At 35.5% G+C, this 18,984-nt stretch overlaps 1 protein-coding gene across 1 annotated transcript; it reads left to right on the forward strand.

The window, feature by feature from the left end:
• Window positions 1–3,632: 3,632 nt before the first annotated feature.
• Window positions 3,633–16,794, forward strand: vdac1 (voltage-dependent anion channel 1). The gene is made up of 9 exons (XM_056446751.1): window positions 3,633–3,707; window positions 5,394–5,463; window positions 6,941–6,990; window positions 8,418–8,570; window positions 9,451–9,503; window positions 10,613–10,840; window positions 13,171–13,321; window positions 14,231–14,288; window positions 16,097–16,794. Exons 2-9 carry the CDS (start codon window positions 5,397–5,399, stop codon window positions 16,186–16,188), a joined length of 852 nt encoding a protein of 283 aa, XP_056302726.1. The 5' UTR covers window positions 3,633–3,707; window positions 5,394–5,396; the 3' UTR covers window positions 16,189–16,794.
• The last annotated feature ends 2,190 nt before the right edge of the window (window positions 16,795–18,984 follow it).

Consider the following 18,984-nt stretch of genomic DNA (forward strand, 5'->3'; position numbering starts at 1 on the left):
CTATAAACATCTTTTCTCGTAATCTATAGAGAAGTCTATATAATTTCATTGTATTAAAATTAATATTTATGCAAAAGATTTCCTAAATTATCTTAGCATCACTCCAGTTGTGTCTTTAGATTGTTTCCCAATTACATTTAGGATTAATTTCTGTTATTTATTTAAAATAATAATTACAAAATAACAATAATACTGTTACTTATTTATAATTTTATATATATATATATATATATATATATATATATATATATATATATATATATATATATATATATATATATATATATATATATATATATATATATATAATTATTATTATTATGTATTTATTTATTTATTTTTTCGAGGTGGAGCTGTGCCTGACAGGCTATGTCTGACGTTTATGCTTAAGATATTGTTCAGAATTGTACGCACACACCCACGTGGAACTTTTCCTATATCTGTGCTTTAACCAATCAGGTTAAACACAAATGTGTGATGCAGTTAATGACGTTATGTGGGACGTGAGAGTATACTTGTTATTGATTTCTGATTGTAAGCAGAGCAGCCTAGGAACTGATTGCAAGTGTTGAAGCTGGTTTCTGCTCATGAAACTGCCAACTATCTTCAGTAAACTTCATTTATTTATTTGAATCTCTGACTCTGGCTCTTCCTCATCTGACAGACTGCTCATTCTTTGGGTAAAAACTGTAAAAATCCCTACAATACTCTACATATCACATAGACACACAACGTCATAAGACGTTAATATTAGGTTACATTTAGGTCGCCAGCATCTAAGAACAATGTTATTTTGATTTCCAATAACCACATGAAATTATGCTGATATTTGGTTGATTTTAGGTTGTGTTGAAAAGTGACCAAAATCTAGCATCGAGTCAATATCTTAAACCGACATCATATTGATGTCAAATACTGACATTATTCGTCAGGTAAGGCAACCAAAATAAAAGGTCTGATAGGCGTCATAGTGGTAACATCCACACAACGTCAAGCTGTAACATCATTAGACGTTGATATTTGGTTGTTTTTAGGTTGTGTTGGAAAGTAACCAAAATGCATTGTCTGTCTGACGTTGGACATTGATGTCGGTCTGATGTCAACCGGATTTTCACTTCCATCAACGTTCCACGACATTGGGGTACAACGTCAATCTGACGTCATGTTGACATCCTGTGCCTGCTGGATATGATGATGATTGATAATTTTCAGAGGTAATAATAGACAAACATACAGGTTTCTATTGGTTTAGTGGCATTGTTTACATTCTGCTGTCTACAATGGCCAAAATAAGCCTACAATTACAGTACAATTTAAAGAAGAAAAATTAAACAACATAGGCTCATCCTGAAAATGTAGGCTTTTCCCGAGATTGTGAATTATGCAGCCAGAAGTAAATATGGCTGCATTTCATATTTTAAAATGAACGCTACAGGGCGGTATGACGCCGGTCCTTTTCGCGCTTACTAGCTGACTGCTTACCTCCATATGGACAGCTTTCCTGCTGTTACCAGTTTGTCCAGTTAGCTCGCCATGTACATCAGTGGACCAGAGATGCAGAGATGACCACGATGATGGGGTTCGAGTCCAGCGAAGAACGGTTCCAGAAAGCAGGTAAGACAACAACAGAAGCTAAAAAATAAAATAAACCAGTAAATAACAGGGTGAGAATGTGTTAAGATCTGAAAATGGGGTAAAAATCAAGTAAGGGCTTTTTCTGGATTGCTTTTTAAAATTGTCGGCTGGGTTTTGGGTAGTGGGTGGGCGGGTCAATCTCTGCTTCTTAAAATACTATTGGTTGGGTTTAGGGAAGGAGGAGGGTGGGCCAGTCTGTCATTCAGTCAGTCGACAGCGGCCTCTGGTGGATTTACGCGAGAACAGCAGGTGCGAATGGCACTCGCAAGAGAAATGTTGAGATTTTAAAAGGTGTAGACAGCAGCCTCTGGTGGATTCGCGAAAACAAAAACTGCAAAAAAGCGTAGCTCCTGGGACCTATTTGGCGCTCTCCAGAAATTTACACAGGGGTACATTTTCAGAATGAACCTGGGTTGAAATTAAAACTAAATAAAAAAAAAAAAAAATATATATATATATATATATATATATATATATATATACAGAATGGGTATATACACCATCACACATTAAAGGGCACACAGTTTACCCCTTTTTTTCAGATTTAAGTCTTTTGTGTCTCCAGAATGTGTCTGTAAAGTTTCAGCTCAAAACACCCATCAGAGTATTTATTATAGCTGTCTGAAGTGTCTGTATTATAGCTGGTAAAACTTGGTTGCTGTTTTTTTGTACTGGGCCTTTAAGGCTAGTCCTCCCCGCCCACCGTTCCCACGTGCCTGTCAGCAACATGCCTCAGTCGCCGCCCTCGGCTGCCTCAGGAAGCAGATCTCACGTCGCGTTTGTAAGAAATACTACAGTAAGAACTTTAACAATCAGTATTTGATGCAGTTTTTTATTGTTGCAACCATGAGTCACACACAATGTCATTACAAAGTTCATGCGCACACACAGCGAGGACACACACACATAACGCAGACACACACCAATAGCACAGACACACACACACAGAGAGAGAGAGAGAGCGAGCGTTTAGCTTCGGACACGTTTTGCACGCATATGTGACAGGATACAGGTGAATCCTCACTGCTGTATGGATATCTGTTATGCTAATGAACAAATTAAACCTGATTTAACATCCACAAAGCGCGATTGAAGTGTCTTTTATAATTGTTCTGACACGCGGCTGTGCTGATAAAGTGAATCTGTAGTAAATCGCTGTACTTCATTACACACATGCTCTGTTTTAAAACATTTTAAACTTGTGAAACTCACTCTTGATCACATATGATGATGATTGATGATCCTAGCGAACTGAACAGATCTTTTATTCCCGGTTGCTTTGCGCACATCTGGTATTGTTTATATGATTATACACGTGACTACCTGGACATGTCAATACGCGCAGCTGTCAATCAATATTGGTGGTGGTGGGGGTATCACCCTAATATGACGGTCTATACACTACATCTACACACATGTCTGTCCAAACAGCTTTAAATGTAGATTTTTCACCATAGGTGCCCTTTAAAGAATATAATTTACACATTTCAGTTGTTAATGTTTTGTAATTGAGTTAGAATAGTTTAAATGTTGTTTTATTGGAACTTTTTTGCTCTTGATATTGACTGGAAAAAAATAAGGCTCTTTCGCAATACCTACGTAGTTACAAATAAGATAAAAAAAGTTTCTTTGATAATTATCCATCGTACATAACCAGTCAATACTTTATTAAGATTTCAATACAAACTGCTCCTTTCGTAAGCAAAGGTTTTTGTTCCTTACTTTGGAAAGGTTTTTCCCTTTTTGTAATTGAGAACGTCGATGAAGACTTCTCCTTACTGTGGGAAATGTTTTGTTTGGTTTTGCTAATTGCAAATAGAAACTTTACATGAAACAAAATCTTAATCGTCTTATATTATTAACAAAAGTGTATATGAATGAATGTAAATTTACAAACCAAAAACCTTTTTAAAAATATTTGGCTTACGATGATGATGCTCAGCTGCTGTGAATCTGCCGTGATGACGCGGGTGTCTGCGTGCGCGGCGCTCTTGCGTCACTCCGGCGTGTGCGCGCGCACGTCTCTCCTCTCCACTGTCGGCTGAGCTGCTGTCCTCTCCATCCACACAGAGGTGAGTCCACATCTACACTTTATCTAGCGTTACACTGCACCTGCAGCAGTGTGAGGGCACATTCTACACACACAGTGAGTCTGAAGAGCAGAGCATCACTCATACAGATGTATATATACGTGCATATATCTATATTTGTGTGTACATATCTGTGAGCATCACTGAGGAGAGCACGGCCTGCTGTAATGCACGCGCCCGACCATCGGATATCTGTCAGATCACCTTTAAGGAGTTTATCCTCTGCATTTACACCTCGACTGCAGGAGCTGATGATTGAGATCGCGTTGAGGGAGAAATGTTGTATATATTGAGTGATTTTTGGGCTCGTCCTCTGATACAGCAGTGGCCTAAAGCTGCGCCATTGAGCCGCGGGCATGCGCACTGGCTGCCCCTGCTCATCTCCGCACGTTCACATGCGTGTGTGTGTGTGTGTGTGTGTGTGTGTGTGTGTAGAAATATTCGCGTGAATCAGTAAGGTGTGTGTCAGGGACAGTCCTCGTTGTAATCATCATTTGTCGTTTTGGAGTTGGTTAGCTTTAGGGCAAGGTGATGTTCTGTCACCTATAATGTCCTGATTCGTTACGTAACGCGATACTAAAGTATTGAGGTATAGTTTTATATTCTTTCAATATTTTAATATAATTTCAGAAAAGTATTCTTTTCAAACTCTAAATAGTGAAATTATACTATCAGCCAATGACTATCAAGGCACAACATTGTTGACAGTCAGTGAAAGAGTGCCAACGTTAATGTAATGTTAATGTAATGTTACGTTAATATTACGTTAATGTGATGAATATATTCTTACGTGCGATTTTAGACCCAATATTTAAAGTAGTGGTAACAATATAGTGTCTTTGAACACACTCATGACAGTACATCATTATAATTAATCTATGTTAGTATTTTAAAATCTTCTATACTGTTTTATTGAATGGGCTAAGTCTGAATGAGTGATTATAAACCAACTTTACCTCAGTAATTTGAGTGCTAATGTGTCGTTTTGGAGATGTGTAGCATCAGTTTAGAATCGTTTATTGTCAATAATCGTCATGTTACACACCTCGATATTAGGTCACGGTATGCTACACATTTCAAGCAGTATTTAGTAAAGTTGATGCGTGCTGTGCATTAAATAGGCATTATTAGCTCCATTTTCTACAACTTTATGGTATGTCATGCTTTAATACACCACATTTTACTGTACTGAGGTAAAGTTGGTTATTCACATGTTCAGACTTTCTCATTTATAATATAAACGCAGAAAAATATTCTTTGCAAATTCTAAATGGGGAAATCATATTAGCAGTCAATGACATTCAAAGTACAACATTGCTTACAGACAGTCCAATAGTGCTGATGATTGAGGGACATTTGGTTTTATATTCTCACATTTAGACTATGGTGTTTAATAAAATACTTAAGCAGAATTTAAAAAGGTGAATGCAGATTAATCATGATGATGTACTATTATGAGCACTACAGTCTCTATATTGTTTACCGCTGCTTTAATATTGGGTCTGAAACTGCATGCAAGTATGACTTCAAAACAACATTAGATTATGAACAACTTATCCTTTTCCCCTCTTTTGCTCTTAAGTGTATAATGTAAAGTTTGCAAACTGATTATTTGGAATAAATTGTTTCTTAAAATAAATAAATAAATATATTCTCTCTCTCTCTCAGACTATGGCTGTTCCTCCCACATATGTGGATCTGGGCAAATCTGCCAGAGACATCTTCACCAAAGGATATGGTAAGCGCACTGTTCTCACATGTCCTCTGAGAGATCAGTGGCTGCGTCTCAATCCACTCTTCACTAGTCAGTGCACTGATCAGGATGTTAGCCACTTTGAGTGCTGTCTTGTGGGAATAAGTGACCCGGATAGGGACTAAAATCACAAATTTTCAACAGTTTTGGTGCCGTGACCCAGAAAGAGACTGAAATCACACATTTCCAATAGTTTTGGTGCCGTGATCCAGTTAAAGACTGAAATGACCCAGCTAGAGGCTGAAATTACAAATTTCCAACAATTTTGGTGCCGTGACCCGGATAGAGACTGAAATCACAAATTTCCAATAGTTTTGGTGCCATGACCCGGTTAAAGACTGAAATGACCCAGCTAGAGACTGAAAGCACCCATTTTCAACAGTTTTGGTGTCGTGACCCGGATAGAGACTTAAATTACAAATTTCCTAAAGTTTTGGTGCCATGACCCGGATAGAGACTTAAATTACAAATTTCCTAAAGTTTTGGTGCCGTGACCCGGTTAAAGACTGAAATGACCCAGCTAGAGACTGAAAGCACACATTTTCAACCGTTTTGGTGCCGTGACCCAGATAGAGACTGAAATCACAAATTTCCAGCAGTTTTGGTGCCGTGACCCGGATAGAGACTGAATTTGCTAATTCTCTTCACTTGTTCCCTCTGGGGAATCCTCAACGGTGTTTTTGAAGTGCGCTCCACTTCATTAACTGAACGAGGGAAGTGTACATGGACATACAGAGTCTGCTTCTTATGTCCAGTCCAGCACCTATATGTCCCAGTATGCAATGCAATTGTGATGTCACAACAGTTTAGTTCTCAAGGGTTTAGGGCATTGCAATTAAACCCATTCAGATACTCCGCCACTAGTGGACACTTGTGTGACGTAATCGGAGATGTACATCTGAGGGAGCGAGGGCATGTTAAACTTGCACTGGAATGAAGCCTGAATTGTTTGTGTCCTTAAAAGATGCACTGTGAAAATCAGGGAGCATTGATGTGCACTATCCACCCTTAATAAACACTCTGAAGCTCGAAACAAGAATCTTGTGAACCAGATCATCAAACAAAACGACAAACCAGAGATGTATATGTTTTTTAATAGAAACTAATGACTGTTTAGATTTAGTCATAAGTTGAACAGACGGGTACTGAGACTCTTGCAAACATTTCTAAATGATTAATGGTTGAAACAAATATATGAAACAAACAAATTACTTATCTATAATGTACTTAAAATGAGTATGGGGAATTGTTTATAAATTCCAGTTATAATGTTCAGTGTGTTAATATGCAATGAGGACGTTCTCATGTCACACTCACGATCACAGTGTCTAGTAAGCATGTTTTGAGGCACAAAACAAACGTAAATATATGCTAAATGTGCAAACAAGTAACTAAATGCAAAGCCATAAAGGCTGTGTGTTGTGGTGTGTGTGTCAGTGATGTTGGTTTCTGTCATGTGCAGGTTTCGGTCTCATTAAACTGGACTTGAAAACGAGGTCAGAGAATGGACTGGTGAGTAGCCGCTGGATTTCTTCACATCATGAACACAGTCAGCAACACTGCCTTTCTGCTGAGCTTAGGAATGAACATTTCATCATTTATCACACTCAAGTGGTTCTAAACCTTTTGAGTTTCTTCTGCTGAACACAAATGAAGAAATTCTGAAGAATGCTGGGAAAAAAGCAGCCATTAATATCCATTGTAAGAGCAAACATACCATGTCGGTGGATGTTTTTTCCAGCATTCTTCAGAATGTCTTCATTTGTGTTCAACAGAAGAAACTCAAAACTGCTTTGAATATAATGAGTAGATGGGAGACGGTACATTTTTGTTTGAACCGTGTCTTTAACATGAAATGCAGCACCGAGGCCAATATCTGATCTGAGTGTTGGATCGGTATATCCCTAATTTTCAGCTAACAGCACAAGTTTGTTTTATCCAAGAAGTCTGTGTTTTAGATGTCTTTTAAGCTCTTTCATGCTTGGTGGCAACTTAAAGCTGCTGTATGTATATTTTTTGAGTCTTCTAACGCATCTGCTAATATATTTAGGTACTTTTGTATTTATGAAGCATGTTAAGTGAACATTAGTTCATCTGAACATCGATGCTGAAGTCCTTTATTCTGCTTTGAGAATGCGCGTTCCATTTCGGAATGCCTGTCTCTGCTTTGATCTGTAACTCCGCCCATTGCCAGTTTAGCCAATTGTATTACAGCACCTGGGGTTGCCTTGGTGGAAAACACACAGCATTAAATTTCAGTCTTAAAGGCTTCACTGCGGACACAGCTGTGTATGTGCCCTTTGGAGGACAGAAGCAGCCTCTGAAATGACCCAGACTCTGAGTTATAAAAATACACATGAGGTGTTTTTTTAATTGATTCATTTTCTTTTCGGCTTAGTCCCTTTATTTATTTGGGGTCGCCACAGCGGAATGAACCGCCAACTCATCCAGCATATGTTTTACGCAGTGGATCCCCTTCCAGCTGCAACCCATCTCTGGGAAACATCCATACCCATTTACACTCAAACTACGAACATTTTAGCTTACCCAATTCACTATGCGTGTCCTTGGACTTGTGGGGGAAACCAGAGCACTTGGAGGAATTTTTATTTATTTATTCTTTAATTAGCAAATTATAAAAATACTGCAAACATAAACATTAGCTGATCACTAATAGTGTAAGGCTTAATCATCAGGCACGTTTGCTCTGCGTATGTTGTCAATCTGGCAACCTACAAACGCATCTCATTGGAAGAGTGGCCTGGTGAAAAAACCCTCTCTAATATTTTGAATCTGCACTGCAATACCCAATTTAACCAGTAGGTGTAAATCATACATGCTGCTGATGAAAGTGTATTTATGTATACAGATGTTGTAAAGCGTGTGAGTGCTGCAGTGATGTTTCTGATTGAGATCATCTGTTCCTCTTTTTACTGCAGGAGTTCAAGAGTTCCGGCTCGGCCAACACAGAGACCAGTAAAGTAGCAGGAACTCTGGAGACCAAGTACAAGTGGGCTGAACACGGCCTGACCTTCACTGAGAAGTGGAACACGGACAACACTCTGGGCACAGAGATCACCCTGGAGGACCAGGTCAGACCGAGAACACCCGAACACACTAGGGCTGCACAATGTTGGAAAAATCAGACTTGTTTTTCTGCAAATTATTTATTTTATTCAATATTATTGTTTTTTTTTATTTAAAGAAAATTATTTACTTTTAATTTTTTTACAATTTAATTTATTTAAAATTATTATTATTATTATTATATTATTATTATTATTTTAATTTTTTTATCATTTCAATTTATTTTATTTTTATTTATATTTTTATTTCATTTGTAATTATATACACACAATTGTTAAAAATAATAGCAATGTTTTGAAAAAAAAAGTAAATCCTTATGACTTATATTAGTACAGACAAACGCATTGGGAACACTGGGAAATTGGGAAAATAATGGTTAATGTCTTATTACTTTACAGAAAGTGACAAGATATACTATATTTACTGCAAAATGATTGAACATTTAGTTTCCTAGTGTATCACTGAACTAATATTTGGTTGTACATCCATGGTTTCTGAAACTGCTCCACATCTGTGTTGCATAGTGTGGACCAATTTCTGGCACTTTTAAACAGGTCTGCCAGCTCAGGATGATTGTACTACACCACAATTCCTCTGCATTTCTTGGTATTGCATCAAAAACAGCATTTTTGAAGTCAGCCCAGAAGTTTCTATTGGGTTAAGGTCTGGACACTGGGCTGGCCACTCCATATTGTTAATCTTGTTGGTCTGGAAGTTGCTGCTCGCTTACTGGTGTATTTTGGGTTATTGTCTTGTTGATCTCCCAGAAATTAGTTTTGTCAGCGAGTGTGGATGCTGATATTGATGCTGAGTTGATGTATTGTGCAGCTCTAGAACACTACAGACACACTCCTGACAGTCACCATCACCTGCTTTATCTTTCAGCTGACCAAAGGGCTGAAGCTCACATTCGACTCCTCCTTTTCTCCAAACACTGGGTACGTGTTTATTCACTCTATTTGTTTATTTATTTGATGTATTTATTTTTTAATGGATAGATAGATGATCGAGTTCAGTACCAATCGGTATAAACGTTAATTTCATACTAACATTTGAGTGTGTTTTTAAAGGGATGCACTGATCTACGCTTTGACTTTGAAACGCTCCAGTGTCCGTGTATCTGTGTTCGCGCTCAGTAAAGAGTTGTAAACCGATGACCTTCATAAAAATCTATGGTGGTTCAAGCAGTCTTCACATTGGCACTTAATTTGGGAAACTCTGCCCTCAGATATTCTGAGGGTTTAATGTGATGAAAAAAAAAAAACCCAACGTTATTTAAAAAATGTCTTTGTTTTCATTATTATTGCTTTGTTATTTGTCTAGTTATTTATGGATGTAAATATATATGTAAAGAGCTTAACTTTTAAAAGCGCTATATAAAAATTACAGCCAATGAAAACGAATAATTCAGGAGAAATGTTACAGGAAATACTGTGAAAAAAGTCCTTGCTTTGTGAAATATTTGAAAAATAATTGTGCTAATAATTTAGTCTTCAACTATATATATATATATATATATATATATATATATATATATATATATATATATATATATATATATATATATATATTATGCCCCTTTTTTACAAGATGTTAAACAAGTGTCTGCTGCCCGTTCAGGCTTTGATTCTAACTGTGGGGTTTTGGTGACTGTCGCTTTAAATTCAAATGAGATTCTGCTCTCTTCAGAAGAGGGCGGAGCTACAGACGGCTGTGTGTCACCATAGTGACAGATTCAGAATCAAGACTAACCTCTTATGCTAATGAGGGAGAGATTGGGACTAGTGGGCGGGGCTTTCCCCCTCTGATGACATCATACAAAGGGAGAATGTCAATCAAAGTGTTTCTGCAAACTGATTTAATTAAGTCTGATTATAATAAATACAATTAATGAATGTTTACCTGTAGAGGCTGGATATACTCACACACTGCTGACACACAACTGTGTTTAAAAGTGATTTTTAAATGATAGCTCCCCTTTAAATTCACAAAATGTGTTAAATGATGAGCATTCATGTCCTCTGACGCTGCTGCTGGTGTCCCGCAGGAAGAAGAGTGGTAAGATCAAGAGCAGTTACCAGCGCGAGCACATTAACCTGGGCTGTGATGTGGACTACGACATCAACGGGACGGCGGTACACGGGGCGCTGGTGCTGGGGTTGGACGGGTGGCTCGCGGGGTACCAGATGACCTTCGAGGCCGGCAGGAACCGCATCACGCAGAGCAACTTCGCTGTGGGATACAAGACCGACGAGTTCCAGCTCCACACCAATGTGTACGTATGAGCGATGGGTGATGCTGAAAAACATGCGATTGTTGTTGTTGAGTGTTGAGTTAACGATAGTTCCTACGGTGTAATGCTTCCCTAGAAAATGTTGTGTTTTTAAATCATTTACATATTTAAAGAGATTTAAAAAGATCAAGTAAATAGCCATTTTTCAGTTCTGAATAGTTGTAATATGATCGAGCTGCAAATATTTAGTCTTTAAAACACTATGAATAACAATAATAATAATTCCTTACATGTATATATCGCTTTTCTGGGCACTCAAAGTGCTTTACACATTAAGGGGAATCTCCTCATCCACCACCAGTGGATGAAGGAGTGAAGGAGTGAAGACCTGCACAGATATTCTGACTCTTTGTGTTCAGCTTTGGGCTGCTCCAGCCAATAACAGAACAGCAGCTACTGGGAAGGCGGGGCTTAAGATAGTAAGGCCCTATCTGATTGGTCAAATTTAGGTGAATAACAATGCATAAAATAAATGTAATCAAACATGTCTGATAAGGATAATTTTGCAATCTATTGTGCAGCTCTTGTGTGTGTACTAGATAGGGACGATATTTTCTGTTGTTTATTGCGATAACGATGTTATTGACAATAATTAAATGAAGCCAATCTACTGAGAGACAAAAATAAGTCCTGGAACTGTTAAAACCCCCCCAAAACAAATAAAATATGATTATAATATCCAATTCTATGATTTTAAACCATGTTTGCTCACAAATGAGTTATTTCTAACACTCGACTGAAGGCCCTGATTTGAATGTGTGTGAGTACATTTCTTTTTGTAAACAGGCTCAAAACAAACCGCTTGCGTACTACTGTGATGGCTAATAGCACAGACCAATTATAGATTTTATTCTTATTATGACAAGTCAGATTTGGTATCGTTTTACAGGTATTGCCAATGATAAGATCTGGCCCATCTGTAGGACAATCTGAAGGCAAACCTGCTGTGTTTCCAGTCTCAAGGTTAGACAGGAGGGTTATTTATGTGTAGCTTTATTCCCTGGAGATTGGATTTATCAAGAGCTTTGCTGTACACTGATGCTTGTTTATATCAGGAGACGCAGGTCTGGGAGGCTGAAGCCGTGTTTGTGCTGCTGGGAATATTCCATCAGCGCTTTTCATTTATTGTACAGTAAAAAAGAAAACTATGCAGTCACAAATCGACCCATTCCTCATATTCTTACACCACATAATATTAGCAGTGTTCCCATTCAATGATGTGAATTAGATTTATGCACAAAACTGGATTATCGCATAAATTAGTGAATAAAGCAGCGTTTCCATCCATTAAGAAACCAAAGAGAAGAATTATTAATTCCTGATATGAATATACATGGCTGCAGTTAATAATTATACGTTTATTATTATTATTATTAATATTATTAATAGTTTAATATATTATTAATTATAATATGATTTTAATATAATGTTAATTACTGTAATATATAATCACATTTGAATTAAAATTCAATAATACTGTTAATTATAATATTAAATAATATAATATTAAATATACCAACAACAGTAATAATTAAAGCACAGCTTTCAGATGCATTTAAAGCTGTGGCGATAAATCAAATCTAAAAAATATTGTGATAAATCAGGATTCTGCATCAATTCAGTTTTTTTATTTCTTATATTTTACTATATATATATATATAACCATAAAGGGTGTTGTTCAATAGTTTATATATATACATACATACATACATACATACATATATATATATATATATATATATATATATATATATATATATATATATATATATATATATATATATATATATATATATATATATATATATATATATATATATATATATATATATTTATTTATTTATTTATTTATTTATTTATTTATTTATTTATTTATTTATTTATTATTTTTTTATATTTATTTATTATTTTTTTATATTTATTTATTATTTTTTTATATTTATTTATTATTTTTTTATATTTATTTATTTATTTATTATTTTTTATATTTATTTATTTATTTATTTATTATTTTTTATATTTATTTTACCTTATTTTTCTATTATCACCTATTTTTATTTAAAACAAAATAGAAGTTTTCTTTATTTATTTTTAATCAATCCAGATTTTTTTATTATACAGTTGTAAATGAGCCGGTAGAATGATGTTTTGTTGTCCATCTAACTAATTAGAAAAATCTTTTTCATCAAAAAATAGATGATTAAGTTTTTAGTTGTTGTATTTTATTTAATATGTCAGTGTGGTGTTTTTACAGTATTCATCACCCTGGTTTGAATGCAGAAATTAATGTGAATGCTGTGTTTTAATATCAGGAATGACGGCACAGAGTTCGGCGGCTCCATCTACCAGAAGGTGAACGATAATCTGGAGACGGCGGTGAATCTGGCCTGGACCGCCGGGAACAGCAACACTCGCTTCGGCATCGCAGCCAAATACCAGATCGACAGCGACGCAGCCTTCTCGGTGCGTGATCACCATCAGAGTTACAGGAGATACACTTTTATTAGTTTGTCTAATGAACGGTCATAATATTATATAAATAGCATGATGTAACTGAACCCGTGAAGAAGAGTCAAATCAAGAAATCGATTTACTATTATTATTTATTTCCATAAACATGCATACATCTATAGTGCTCTGCATATAGGAGTACACCCCATTGTGATATTTTTATCCATCTCTCAGTGAATATAGACAATATATTTTGGTGCATTTATTATTTATTTATTTATTTATTTATTTATCAGCGCGCTGAAATGCTCATGAATAGGTGTGTGCATGTGTTTGGCTGAGTAGTGCACTGTATTAGGCCAAATGCACTTTGGCATTTCTGCCACACCTGCACCATACAGCGCCACCTGCTGGTTAAAAATTAAGCTTAGACTTCATTCAAGAGAGAATCGCAATGCATTTGGAAATTAAATAAATAAACAATACAAAAATTAATTAGATTAAAAAGTATTGAAGCATTTTTATTTGATTTTTATACATATTTTTTTAATTTTATAGCTTTCAAATTTGGCGAACAAATGTAAAGGAATGATCCTTATTATTTCCATAATCATGTGTTAGACTAGTACAGACTACTAGAATGCTCTGAATCTCCCAATAATCGGTCTTTAGAGGCACATGTACTGCAAATATTGCTGCAGATTTTGAGAAAAGTCACCATAAAATCTGGTCTGATGACCCCCAGGGTAAATAACACTGCCAGACCACCACAACATCTCAGAATTATCACTTGATGTGATTTCAGGCCACAGCTCTAGATATTCCTTCATCACTGCAGACTCTGGGGAAAATCATGACTGTTGAAGGGAAACTAGAACTACTGCATTTATATTCAACAGCACTTTTTTTTCTGTCTCACAGGCCAAAGTGAATAATTCAAGCCTCGTCGGGCTGGGATACACTCAAACTCTGAAGCCTGGTAAGTGTGTGTAGATATTATTGAAAGTATCATGGATTAAAGTTTTACATTGCTATGACGGATTTCCATCAATAGTAATGGATTAAAACACATTTACTGTCACTTGACAACCTGTGGAACATTTTTTTTTTATTTCATTAATTTTCCTTTAGCTTAGTCCCTTTATTAATCAGGGGTCGCCACAGCAGAATGAACCGCCAACTATTCAAGCATATGTTTTATGCAGCAGATGCCCTTCCAGCTGCAACCAAGTACTGGGATACACACACTACAGCCAATTTAGTTGATCAATTCCCCTATAGTGCATGTGTTTGGACTGTGGGGGAAACCGGAGCACCCGGAGGAAACCCACGCCAACACGGGGAGAACATGCAAACTCCACCCAGAAATGCCAACTGACCCAGCCGGGACTCGAACCAGCGACCTTCTTGCTTTGAGGTCACAGTGCTAACCACTGAGCCACCGTGGTTACATTTTTAAACCATGATATTGTAGTCTAAACATAAAGCAATCATGATATTAAGTCATATTAATAAGGAAGCTCAGAGTTCTAGAGCATTACTTCGCTACAGCAATCCACATTTACCTCGTGTTTAGATGGTTTTCACATGTTTTGTAGAGGCTAAATTCAAATCAAATACCACCATAATGCCCGTATTACTTTAGAGCTGTATGTCTACTTTACAGATATTGTCCTAAACCGGCTTTAATTCTGTATATTAATGAGAAACGGAGTGGGATGAATGTAGAAACTGTGTGAAAGTGAGAGAAATAATTAGCATTTTGGAATTAGACTTCATCAGGTTGAACGCACGAGATGTAGAATCGGACACTCAAGACTTCGACTATTTTTTGAAAGGGCAAGAAAAACCTATCTGTGGCTTATGTCAGAATATTAGGACAATAACACATTTTAATTGAATCTGTGTTTTTATTCGGGAGATATTTTAAGGGAAATGTTTGAAAAGGTGTCTTCTGGAGGCGTTTTAGAATATTTATCAATAAACAAACTGAAAGATTGCATATGACTCTCTTCAGTGCTGTTATTTTGATGTTTTTTCTACAATGAATGTTTATTAAGAAACCAATATGATTGTATGTTGTATATTTAGTATAGGGTTTGAATATGAATATAGCCAATGCTGCTGGAATGGCATTAAAACGTAAATAAATATTGTGCAAAGTATGAAAAAATACGGTTCATACTTCTCCAAACACAGGGGGGCACTTTTGTATGGTCATCAATGTAAACTCATTGTCACCCAGTGGTCTTGTCTGGTACTGCAGCCAAACTAAATCTTACTGAAAGCTAATTTTTTGAGATATCTACTTCAAATTTGGAATATTATTATTGCAGAAATAGTTGTCGCTATACTGGAATTCAATACTTATCAGTACTGAAATTTTAAAAACGTCCATTTCCCTCACATTTGGGCGCTGTGGAGCTCGTTCTTAAACACTGCTGATTTGCCAATGTGTTCACGTGCTCAACAGAAATGACTGTGATTGGCCATGAAGGTCATCGGTTCACCAAACTCCGCTTCAAAGTCTCTTAAATCCCCTTTCTTCCCCATTCTGATGCTCGCTTTGAACTGCAGCAGATCGTCTTGATCATGTCTACATGCCTAAATGCATTGAGTTGCTGCAATGTGATTGGCTGATTAGACATTTGCGTTAACGAGTAGTTGGACAGGTGTACCTAATAAAGTGGCCGGTGTGTGTATGTCCAAGTGTAAATGATAGTTTAATGATATCTACAGTGTAGTATCTGCTGGATTCATTCTCCAATGTCTCTGTTCTGCTTTCAGGTATTAAACTGACCCTTTCTGCTCTTCTGGATGGCAAGAACATTAACGCAGGAGGCCACAAGATGGGTCTGGGTCTGGAGTTTGAGGCGTAAGAAGCTGCGGATTGCTCCAATCCTGACGCCATTCGATATCACACACTTTATTTTCTATCCCCATATCCTCACACACCTTATTTCTCCTGAGCAAGAACACACACTGTATCCCTGGAGACATTTATGCATTAGCAGCGGCTCACTTTTCCAGAGAGAAACACTATTAGAGAAGAGCGTTCCCTGGTTTATGACAAGTATTTTCTTCAACACACTCTGCGTTATTTATTTCAGTGTTCAATACTTTACAGATGTTCATTTTTTTGTGGAAGTTTACATCAGAAAACACTAGATTGACATTCCCGATCTTCAGAAAGAGACCTTGCAGCTCTTTATGGTAGATTCCACACTTTTGGGTGCGTCTCATGTCTCTGTCTGGTGTGTGTGTGAGAGTAATCCACATGTGTGTCATTGTTTTAGCGCTGCATACTGCCTGTAGCGTCCGTGCAGAGCTCCTGAAAACAGAAGTGTGTGTCGGGAAGAGCACTAGCGATGTGCAGAGCTGGATGTAGGCTTGTCTTCCATTGTTAAATGTAGGATTAGGAAGCTGTGGATTTAGCAGGATGGAGTCCTTCCTTACGTTGAATAAAACATTCGACCTGTATCACACCTACTGGACTGCGCTGTGTTGTGTTCTGTGGGAAAATTAGCCTCTTTGCATGCAGTAAGTTTTGTTTATAAAGATTAATATTTTTGAAAACTATAGGTGTAGACTGATAGAATCTGTAATTTATATATATATATATATATATATATATATATATATATATATATATATATATATATTAGCCGCCCTCTGAAATTTTCTTTTTTTTTTATATATGTATTTCCCAAATGATGTTTAACAGAGCAAGGAAATGTTCAGAATGTGTCTGATACTATTTTTTTTCTTCTGGAGAAAGTCTTATTTGTTTTATTTTGGCTAGAATAAAAGCAGTTTTAATTGTTTAAAATCCATTTTAATGTCAGTATTATTAGCCCCTTTAAGCTATATTTGTTTTCAATGGTCTACAGAACAAACCATCATTATACAATAACTTGCCTAATTACCCTAACCTGCCTAGTTAACCCAATTACCCTAGTTAACCCAGTTAAGCCTTTGAATGTTCACTTTAAGCTGAATACTAGTGTCTTGAAGAATATCTAGTCTAATATTATGTGCTGTCATCATGACAAAGAGAAAAGACATCAGTTACTGGGGGAAAAAATAAACCGGGCTAATAATTCTGACTTAAATAGTATACGTATGTATGTATGTATGTATGTATGTGTGTGTGTGTGTGTGTGTGTGTGTGTGTGTGTGTGTGTATATATATATATATATATATATTACATAGTTTTATATATTTTTTTATTTGTTTTATTTTTAGATATTTTATTTTATTAATTTATTATATGTTTGGATCTATTTTAAAGGTATTTTTATTTAATATTATTTATTTTATTTTTTTTATTTGTTCTAAATATATATTAGTTAGACTTACTAATATTTATATATTTTAATTTCTTATAGTTTTTATGTATTTTTTATGTTTATTTTTTATTTGTTTTAAATATATATTAGTTATATTTACTAATATTTATATATTTTAATAATTTTTTATAGTTTTTATATTTATTTATTTTTATTTGTTTTAGATTTTATATATTTACAAATTCTTATATATTTAAATTATTTTTTATAGTTTTTATTTTTTTTATAATATAATTTAAATATAAAAAAATTATTTTAAATAAACTATAAAAAGTTTACATTTTAATAGTTTATTTTAATTTATTTTAATTAATTAATTATTTACTTAATTTAGTGAAAACTGATTAACTTTCAGCCAAGTCTAATATTGGTTAATTGGATACAGCACTATATACTGTATTAGCTACTTCAATTTAATTGAGTTTTATTGTACATGGATTTTATCTATTTAATATTGAACTGTCCAAACTGTCCAACATTTCAGGAGTAACACAAGATTAAAAAAACTACTATATGTCAATCTCCAAAGGTGATTTTTTTGCTAATATTTTTTATCATTAATAACTTCTATATGACACAATAGAACATAATTATGTAATCAACCTAACATCAACAGGCAGTGCTGTTGCTATGTGCGGTTTATAAACTTTGCTGCTGCAGAAAAACATTGGCTCATTGTATTTGCAAGGTTATGATGCTTTTTTTCTGATGGAAATGAATTATTCAAAAGACCTGCAGCTTATTCCCTCCATATATCCAATAAACCGTAATTCAATATCGGCTGATAATTGATACAGGGCATGTCTAAACAAACACCGCTGCTGTAATTAATGCTGCTTACACTGACCTTAATGCAGTTTTCTAGAAACTGATCAGTATGATAATGTTTTGTGATAATGAGATGAAACATTGCCTGCATAGTCTAATTTACATAGTTTTTTAAAAACAAATAAAAAAAAAAGAGAAAAAAATCTACGGAGGCAAGAAAATGGACAAATTTAATTGAAATTTTGTAGGTTGTAATTTATTTTTGCAACATTTTGCTTGAATTTAACTGTATTATCCTCCAATTTCTAAATATATTTGGTGACCAAACTATTATTTTAATAAATATATCTGTTTAATAAATCAGTGTTGTTTAAATGCACCAATATACATTGCCTACATTTACTGAGAAATTGATAAAAATATTCATTTTGTAAAATGGGGTGTGCTCACTTATGCTGAGCACTGTATCACACTGATAACATAGCGGGGTTATGACGGAAAATCGAGCACTTGGCAACCCCAGTCAAAACGCGGCGGCTGTACTGCGCGCGCGCCGG

This window comes from Danio aesculapii, chromosome 21, assembly GCF_903798145.1.
Source record: "Danio aesculapii chromosome 21, fDanAes4.1, whole genome shotgun sequence".
In the NCBI taxonomy this organism is placed as follows: domain Eukaryota; kingdom Metazoa; phylum Chordata; class Actinopteri; order Cypriniformes; family Danionidae; genus Danio; species Danio aesculapii.

Excerpts from the sequence above, each read along its gene's own strand:
- vdac1 (XM_056446751.1), top strand. The coding sequence starts at position 5,397 with ATGGCTGTTCCTCCCACATATGTGGATCTGGGCAAATCTGCCAGAGAC. Across the intron at positions 5,464-6,940 it reads CATCTTCACCAAAGGATATG|GTTTCGGTCTCATTAAACTG; the intron begins GTAAGCGCACTG and ends TGTCATGTGCAG. Across the intron at positions 10,841-13,170 it reads TTCCAGCTCCACACCAATGT|GAATGACGGCACAGAGTTCG; the intron begins GTACGTATGAGC and ends TTTTAATATCAG.